The sequence below is a fragment of the Mastomys coucha genome, unplaced genomic scaffold (genome assembly GCF_008632895.1).
Source record: "Mastomys coucha isolate ucsf_1 unplaced genomic scaffold, UCSF_Mcou_1 pScaffold22, whole genome shotgun sequence".
In the NCBI taxonomy this organism is placed as follows: Eukaryota; Metazoa; Chordata; class Mammalia; order Rodentia; family Muridae; genus Mastomys; species Mastomys coucha.
The window spans coordinates 69,443,406-69,452,121 of record NW_022196905.1 but is presented as its reverse complement, the minus strand read 5'-3'; the positions used below and the strand labels follow the sequence as shown (position 1 = coordinate 69,452,121).

The window sequence follows — 8,716 nt, the reverse complement described above, 5'->3', positions numbered from 1 at the left end:
AAAAAAAAAAAAAAGTAAAAGAAAAGAAAAGAAAAGAAAGCCAAGCAAACAGAACCCCTTAGATTACTAAAGGCAGAAGCAGACCCCACTGAGCAAACCCAAAGCTGAGCTCGGCTCTCCAGAGCCCAGCTCTCCCTGTGCTCAGCTTTGTGCTGAGGACACAGCCCAGGCCCAGCGTCACCTTTGCCTCCCCGAGCTCCTTGTCCGCTGTCTCCAGTACTTGCTCCTTATGCCTTTCCAGCTGCTGGGCTAACTGGTCAACCTCGGTCAGCTCCTGGCAAAGCTTTTCATTTCTGTTGCTTAGGTTCACAACTTCAGTTGTCACTGTTTCCTTGGTTTCCATGAGCTCTTGAATATGCTTCTCAAGTTCTTTATTAGCTTGCTGAAGGAAGTCAACCTAAATCCAATTTATAATCATAGTGGTTAAGTGTATGTAAATTGAAAAACTATCCAAAATTTTGAATTTTCAAACTAGAAGTTCTAAACACTATATTATAAAAGGTGCTAAAGTTATTAAATACAGCTGTTTTTGTATATGCAACCCTAAATACTATTTTGTTTGTTTGTTTTTTCAAAAACTCACAATGTGACTTTAATAGAAATATGTGTCTACTGGCATTGATTTTCAAATACAAAAGGAAAGGATAAGAAATCCGTGTGAACTTGTTCCCAACAGAGCTTTACAAATATGACAATACTGTCACAATGACATTAACTCGTGCTGCCCAATACAGTAGCTACTGACATCTAGGTGTAGCTGCTGAGACTGGAAAGACGGTGAATCCAAACTGAGATGTGCTATAAACGTAAAACACATGAGGTGTCAAAGGCCTGGGATTTTGTTTGTTTGTTGTTCTTTAGAAAAGTAAAAATGACTATATGCTAAAATGAAGTTTTGGATCTACTGGATAAATACATTATTTATAATTAATTCCATCTGTTTAGATTCACATTTCCATTGGACAGAAGTATTTGAATGCTCTACATTCTTTGAACAAAGACTCCACCCAGCTACACACAGGTAAAACATGAGGCTTGTATGTCCTTGCACCAGGCTTTGATCTGAGGATGAAAAGGCAGATGGTGAGGACTGGACTTGAGTTTTGCATGTTACACAGCATTTATTACAAAGCTACATGCTTACCACATTCATAGATTATATGTTAGGATATGATATATAATATGTATATGTGTCAAAAAGATATAGAACATATATTATAGCCAGTACATATAATCTATGGCATATAGTACATATAAGTATATGTATACCTTAAAATCATCTTTTACACTATAAAATAGTCATTAAGTTTTTAAAAATACAGAAGTACCAAGAATTCCCCAATATACAAAAATAAGCTTTTAAAATATATTTTAAAATATTCTTTGTGTTTTCTCTATATATTTATATATTTTGTTGTTGTTTTGTTCTTTTAAGATAGAGTCTCATGTAACCCATGGTAGTCTAGAATTTACTCTGGGGCTGAGGCAGGCCATAAACTGATCTTCCTGCCTCTTTCCCTCCTGAGTGCACAATTACAATTACCACACTTAAATTTACACATTAAGATATTATTCAGTCTTTTTTTTTTAGGGCAACCTGAAGGCACTGCCTAGAGTTTATGGTCCTTTAAGTTTGCTACCCCTTATTTTGTCAGACTCTGGCTCTACCAGAAACCCTTTAGAGCCAGGCATGGTGGCACACACTTTTAATCCCAGCACTGGAGAGGCAGAGGCAGTCAGATCTCTCTGAGAACAATGCTAGCCTAGTCTGCAGAGAGGGTTTCAGGGTAGCCAAGATTATATAGTGAGACCTTGTCTCAAAATAATTAAACAAATTAATAAACAAATAAAAAGTGTCCTATAAATTATACTTCAGTGAAAAAGCCTGTCACTTTTATAAACCCACAGATATTATTAAAAAAATCTCAAGTTTTTATATAGTTAATGAAACAATCCTAAGAACCATTACCTGAATATTTAAGTGAGCAATAAGCTTTTCATTGGTTTTATTTCTAGTCTCCAGAGACAGGACATCAGGGGAACGACCATCATCCAAAGCAAGTGACAGTCGTTGTATTTCTCGTTCTCTTAGTTCAATCTGAGAACAGAAAGTTGCTTTCAGTTGATAGTCTGGCTACCAAACAAATCCTTAACTGCACATTCATTCATTCACTCTTTACCAATGTCCGGCAGTGCCAGCAAGCGGCCACCATTTATACTAGAATCCACACGTGTACAAAACACAGAGCAGGGCAACGTTAACAGTTCTAACAGAGCACTCAGTTATGGGACTGATCCTAATTGAATGTTTTAGTTTGTTTCTCTCCTTTAAAATTAGGCAATTATTTATATGAGGAGAAATGTCTTGGCAGGTTATCCACACGTTCAGGTACTGGGTAAGTCTAACACACTGCAGTGCTCAGCAGAATGAATGAGTATGTGAAGGAAAGGCAGACACTAAAAACCAAGTGGCTATCTAACTCAGTATTCAAAAAGGACCTGAAAATAGAGTGAATTTAATTACTATTTACATTTAGTCAAAGGACAGTATTAACCATATGCTGACATTAATTCACATGCAAGAATTAGAAAAACTATATACAAGTACACACACTTTTTTGTTTTCTTTTCCCCCAAAACAGAGGGGGGAAAACAATTCAGTTCAATAATGACTAGATACACAGTGGTTGGTCTAAGTATGAGACAATGGCCTCTGACTTTCAGGAACAGAGAACTTCACAGGGAAAACTAGCAAGCATCCAAACAGTGGCTGGCTAACGAAGAGTGAGGGGAAGGCTGCTACGGCAGCACCAGCAGTTAAAGGGATATGGAGACCCACTCTGCGTTCTGGTCTTTAGAACACCAAGGCCTTGCTAATACAGAATGTCCACACAAGGTCATAACAATGCTGTATCAAGAAAAAGGATGCCCCAGACAGGATGCGCCAAAGCACAAAATCTGGGAACTATCTGAGGCAGCAGAAATGGCTCAGCACTACTGGACTGTAACGTGCAAGGATGCTCACTGTGGGAGAGGAGTGTGAAGAATTGAGCATTGATCCAGAACCACCCGCTGCCCATGAAGTCTTAGGAGACCCTGAGTACAAATATTACTATTTTTCGGTACAAACAGGAAGCTACAACAAGGAGACCGCCTGAGAAAGTGCTGATAGCATCAAGAGAGGTTGGGGAAAGCAGAATATGGGGTGCTGGTATGTGCAGGTCTTGCTTTCCATTCAAGCTTTGAACATGCACAGTGGGTCCCCCTAGCCCTCACGACCTGGAATAAGTTCTGAGAAAAACAAACTCAAGCAAAAAGAATAAACAGCAGAGAGGACTCAGCTACGACGGGCAGACAGTGCAGGGTGCTTTTAGTCAGAATGGCTGAGCACATCCTCCACACACCTCAGTCACCTCAGAGATGGCAGGTTTGGGCAGTTTATGTTTATAAAGCACTTGTGGGGAAATGTGGTTATAAACTGAAAAACAGCAATGACATTCGATTTGTGAATTTTTTTTTTTTTTTGGTCTTCTTTTTTGCTATGTTGAGAATTGAACCCATCTTATGCTAGGCAAGTTCCTTACCTCTGAGCTACAACTCAGTGTAAATACCTGATACTTTAGTGCAACGGTTCTCAACCTTCCTAATGCTGTGACCCTTTAAAATACAGTTCCTCCTGTGTGGTGACCCCCAGCCAAAAAATCACTGCATTTGCTACTTCATAACTGTAATTTTGCTACTGTTATGATCGTAGCACAAATATCTGATATGCAGGATACCCAAAGGAGTCACAACCCACAGGTCAAGGGCCACTGCTTTTACTGTCTTCACCAAAGTGTTTTTGGTTTGTTTGCAGTTTTTTGTTTGTTTGTTTGTTTGTTTGTTTGATGATATTAAAATTTCCTTTAACTCTTTTCTAATCAAAATAATTTCCAAAGTACTTTACAAACTAAGAGTTGTACCAACATATTAAGTACATATAGGATTATATGTACAGATTATACAAAAGAAAAACATAGCATGCATATGAAAAACAAGTTACCAAGTTTAAACTCCAGGGAGCACAGTAGGAAACAATGTATGCTGGTTAGCCACGTCATGAATTTTGCAGGCAAATGGATGGAACTAGAAAATATCATCCTGAGTGAGGTAACCCAGACACAAAAGGACATGCATGGTATGTACTCACTAATAAGTGGATATCAGCCAAAAAGTTCAGAATACCCATGACCCAACTCCCAGACGGTAGGAAGCTTAACAAGAAGGAAGGCCCAAGTGAGGATGCCTGAAACCCACTTAGAAGGGGAACAGAGGGACCTGGGTGGGAGAGAGGAGGGGGAAGAAAGAGGGAGGCAGGATCAGGTCTGGGAGGAGACAGGAGAGAAGCCCAGAGGGGTCAGGAGAATGAATGGAAATATGTAGCTACAGTGGTTTGGGGGGAGGGGGAACCTCTAGAAAGTCCCAGAGAACTGGAATGTGAGAGGCTCCCAAGACTCAATGGGGATGACCACAGCCAAAATGCCCACCAGTGGGGAGATGGAACCTGAAGAGCCCACCTCCAGTAGCTAGACAGGGCCCCAGTGGAGGGATGGGGTCATCATCTATCTTCAAAATTTCTGACCCAGAATTGTTCCTGACTAAAAGAAATACAGGGTCAAAAATGGAGCAGAGACTGAAGCAAAGGCATCCAGTGACTGGCTCAACTTGGGATTTATCCCATGGGTGGGCACCAAGCCCTAACACTATTACTGATGCCACCATGTTGTACTTACACTCTACCAGCAACTGACTGAGAGAGACGCAGATACTAACAGCCAACCATTGGACTGAGGCCGGGACACCTACGGAAGCGTTAGGGAAAGGACTGAAGGAACTGAAGGAGATGGCAACCCCATAGGAAGACCAGCAATGTCAACTAACTTGGACCCCTGGTAGCTCCCAGAGACTGAGCTACCAACCAAAGAGCATACATGGGCTGGCCTGTGGCCCCTAGCACATATGTAGCAGCGGACTGCCTTGTCTGGCCTCAGTGGGAGAGGATGCATTTAATCCTACTTGATGCCCCAGGGAAGGGGACAGGGGAGTAGGGTGAGCTGGGAGTGAGTGGGTGGATGCGGAAGGTAGGATGGTGGGGTGAGGAGCACCTTCTCAGAGGCAAAGGGGATAGAGGAATGGATGAAGAACCCTTGGAGGGGGACCGGGAAGAGGGCAACATTTGGAATGTAAATAAATGAAACAATAATAAACTAAAAAGACACCAACACAAAAAGCAAGAGCTCAGAGCTCACTGGAGTTATGATCTAATGCGGTGTCTAAGCTCTTGCTTCTTAGACAGCTGCACTATGCTGTAGTAATAACTTCCAGAGGAGCCACAATGAAGACAGCAGCCCAGAACAGGAACTTTCAAAGATTTATATTGAAAGTAACAAATAAATAAATAAAATAATAATACAATTATTTTCTTTTGTGTTTTTAAAAATTATTTATTTATATATTCTGTGTGTGCACGTCATAAATGGAGGTCAGAGGACAACTTTTAAGAGTCGGGTCTCTCCCTCTACCATGTGGGTCCTGGAGATCGAACTCAGGTCATCAGGCCTGGTTGTAAGCACCTCTGCCCACTGAGCCATCTTGTTGGCCCTCCTAACAAATATAATTACAAAAGTACAGTTAACACTTATAATTTTTATTTGGGGAAATTTTTTTATTTAGGGGGAGAGATGGTTTAAATAAAAGAAAAACTAAAACTAAAATTACTGCTCACCCCAGTGAATAATAAGAAAATGGACCAGTACTGGAGAGCTAGTCCACCTATTAACTCAACTGACAAACTTTTTGGAAAAGAAAAAGGCTGCACTTAAAACCAGAAATCTGTAATGTCAAGAAGATAGCTCTAGTCACAATCGATCAGAGCACACACATCTCCACCCAGGGAATGAACTGTCCCACCTGCTTGTTGTAGTCCTGCACTCCTTTCTCCATCTGGGCTAGCTTCTCTTGCAGCTGGTGGACTTCCTCCTGCAGCTCCTGAATCCTGAAACATGTATGACTAATGTCAGCATGTGTAACAGAGAATTTGGTTAAGAGAGACAAGATGCCACGATGGAACATCCAAGTGATGCTGTTGCAGGAGCGACACAAGGGTCCCAGTGCCTCACCATGAATACAGTACATCACCTTGGAGAGCTAATTTTACAGGAGCAGATATCAAAATTGAGAGGCAAGGTATTTGAAACTTATATACATCATGCAATAAAACAGCTCACAGTTCCTTTGGGTCCTTAGAGCAACTCTGAGATACAGTTACCAACTCTTAGGTTCAGGAAACTGAAAATCCAGTCCAAAATTGATGTCACTAAGTGAAATAGGGTGTTTTCTGCCCCTAGCCAACCCTGCGTTGCCTACAAACTACTTTACACTTCTGGAGAGCAAAGAACTGAGAAGACAGCAATGCTCTAAGTGACCCCAGCAAAGCCTACTTTCCCTAGGACCTGTAAGTTCTAACAAAACCAAGACTTTGTCCAAATCATCTCAACTCTACATGGATTCTATAAGCTCAGTATGGCATAACCCATTTTTGGCTAGAAAAGCCTGAAGCAGGTCTGCTTTGAAGATAAATTGTCCATGAGCTGCAATAAGTAGGTTGCAGAAGCCAAAAGTGTCTACTGATCTAAGCTAAGAATAAAAGCATGCATGCAGATATGCAACACCAATGCAGAAGAGACAGTGTACAAACGATGTGTGTGTGTGCACACCAAAGCGTACAGAATAAAACAGCCCACTGTTTTACAGACTGACGGCACGTTTACAGTGTAAATGATTCTCTAAATAATACCACCAGGTGACCTGATTGTACCCTAAACAGATGAGCAATCCACAAAAGCTAAGGTAGCCATATAAACTCAGGCACATAATATAAGGAGAGACTAAATGATTGAAAGGATCTTAGGCAGATCTCAACCAATGCTCTTTTAGATATTATGGCTGGTTGAAAACCTCCTGTGTTCGCTATATGAACCACAGAGTCCTTATGAACTATCTCCCTATGTGCCCATACTATGTGTCACCCAAGATCACTGGAACTTGCTCTTGTCCCCTAACTGTCCATAACTCTCTTAGAAACATCTGGACTGCAAGCATTTCCAACCGGCAGCAGCACCTTACTCTGATCATCTCAGAGCACTTGCTCATGGTCTTGCCCTGGAGGCCTGATAAACATTTAATGAAATGGAATCCATAGCTAAGTCTGACTTACATTTAAGGAAATATAAATACAAGGCTACAGAATTCATGAGGTAAGAATTTCAGATCATGTTAGGAATCTATTCATGTCCAGTTGGCACTTTGCTATATCTGAAGCAGGAGAGAGTCTAGTAAAAGATGACCTGCTTAGAGACGAAACTAAATGTCAAAGTGACTCTATTCAAATAGGTTTTTAATAGCAGTAAGTTATTTTACAGCAAGTATGGGCAGAAACTCCAGACTTATTTGAAATCAGAGATTTTAAACAAATGGAAAAAAGAATCCAAATGGTTCTGGAACTACCTATTGAGCGTCGATGCAAAGTTCTGTGCTAGACATGGGGACACGATTAACAAGCCCAGACCTTCCCCACTATACACCTTATAATACATCAGTGATCATGTGATCAGTCAAGCCAACAAAGATGACGATGAAGATGCCAACTTTGCTGTTAGGGACTAAACTCAGGTACTTGGGCATGTTAAACGTACCTCTCCCCCTCCCAGCCTCAGCAGAGGAAGTACGTCACACACCTGTTGTCAGCCACTTGCAGGAGGTCCGCAATGTACGGGTCTTCTGGTTGAGGAACTGGGTATGAGCTGACTTCTGAGGGCGGGGCTGGTTCATCGATTTGCATCCGCTGGCGCCTAAATGCAATGTTTCTTTTCCTGCCACCTAAGAAAGCAGAAACAGATGTTTGGCTTAAAAACAAAGGACAAACACAATACTCTTCTAGGTACTGAACAGCACAAGCTAACCTGTTATAAAGAGGGCTCATCAGTAAATACCCACATTGACAATGTGATTGGACAATGTATTTCTGAAACATCTAATAAGACAAGATTCTAAAATAAGTTTTCTGTGCTTGCAGGCTAGGCCTATGCACACAGTTTAAACTGGCCCTCGCCTAGAAGAGATTTTGGCAGGATTAAAAGCTGAGTGTACCTTGCAGTGGTCGGTGTCCTGCACTAACATATCACTGTCAGACAAGGAGCACCGACACCCATACTAAGATTCACATGCTTATTAAGCAGTGTCAAAAGAACAGATAACTGGGGCCTGGGATACTGCTCAAATGGTAAAGTGCTTGCTGTTCAAGCATAGGGACCTGTGTCCAGTCCCTGGCAACCATGTGTTGGTACCATGCCTATAATCCCAGCACCAGAGAAGAGGAGACAAGATTCCTGGACTTGCTGGACAGCCTCTCTAGCTTAATAGGCAAGCTCAAGACTCAGTGAGAAACCTTGTCTCAAAACAATCTGGTGGAAAGCAATAGAGAAAGAAATTGGAAGTTGACTTCTGGCCTATGTGTGTACATACACACGTTTCCTGCACACACACAAACACACAAACACACACAAGTTGACTTCTGGCTTATGTGTGTACATACACACGCTTCCTGCACACATACACACACACAGATACACACATGAAGAGCAGATAACTGAAACTCTAAAGAGCAAAACCAAATATA

The 8,716-nt window shown here is 41.4% G+C and overlaps 1 protein-coding gene across 3 annotated transcripts in view; it reads right to left on the bottom strand.

The window, feature by feature from the left end:
* Window positions 1-8,716, bottom strand: part of Cep135 (centrosomal protein 135) — a 59,195-nt gene that overhangs the window by 44,525 nt on the left and 5,954 nt on the right. For all 3 annotated transcript variants that reach the window (XM_031342788.1, XM_031342790.1, XM_031342789.1), the window contains exons 5-8: window positions 7,776-7,917; window positions 5,950-6,034; window positions 1,970-2,098; window positions 182-397 (exon numbers count right to left, since the gene is read on the bottom strand). In XM_031342788.1, coding sequence (XP_031198648.1) covers window positions 182-397; window positions 1,970-2,098; window positions 5,950-6,034; window positions 7,776-7,917 — 572 coding nt within the window. The remainder of the gene's footprint in view (window positions 1-181; window positions 398-1,969; window positions 2,099-5,949; window positions 6,035-7,775; window positions 7,918-8,716) is intronic.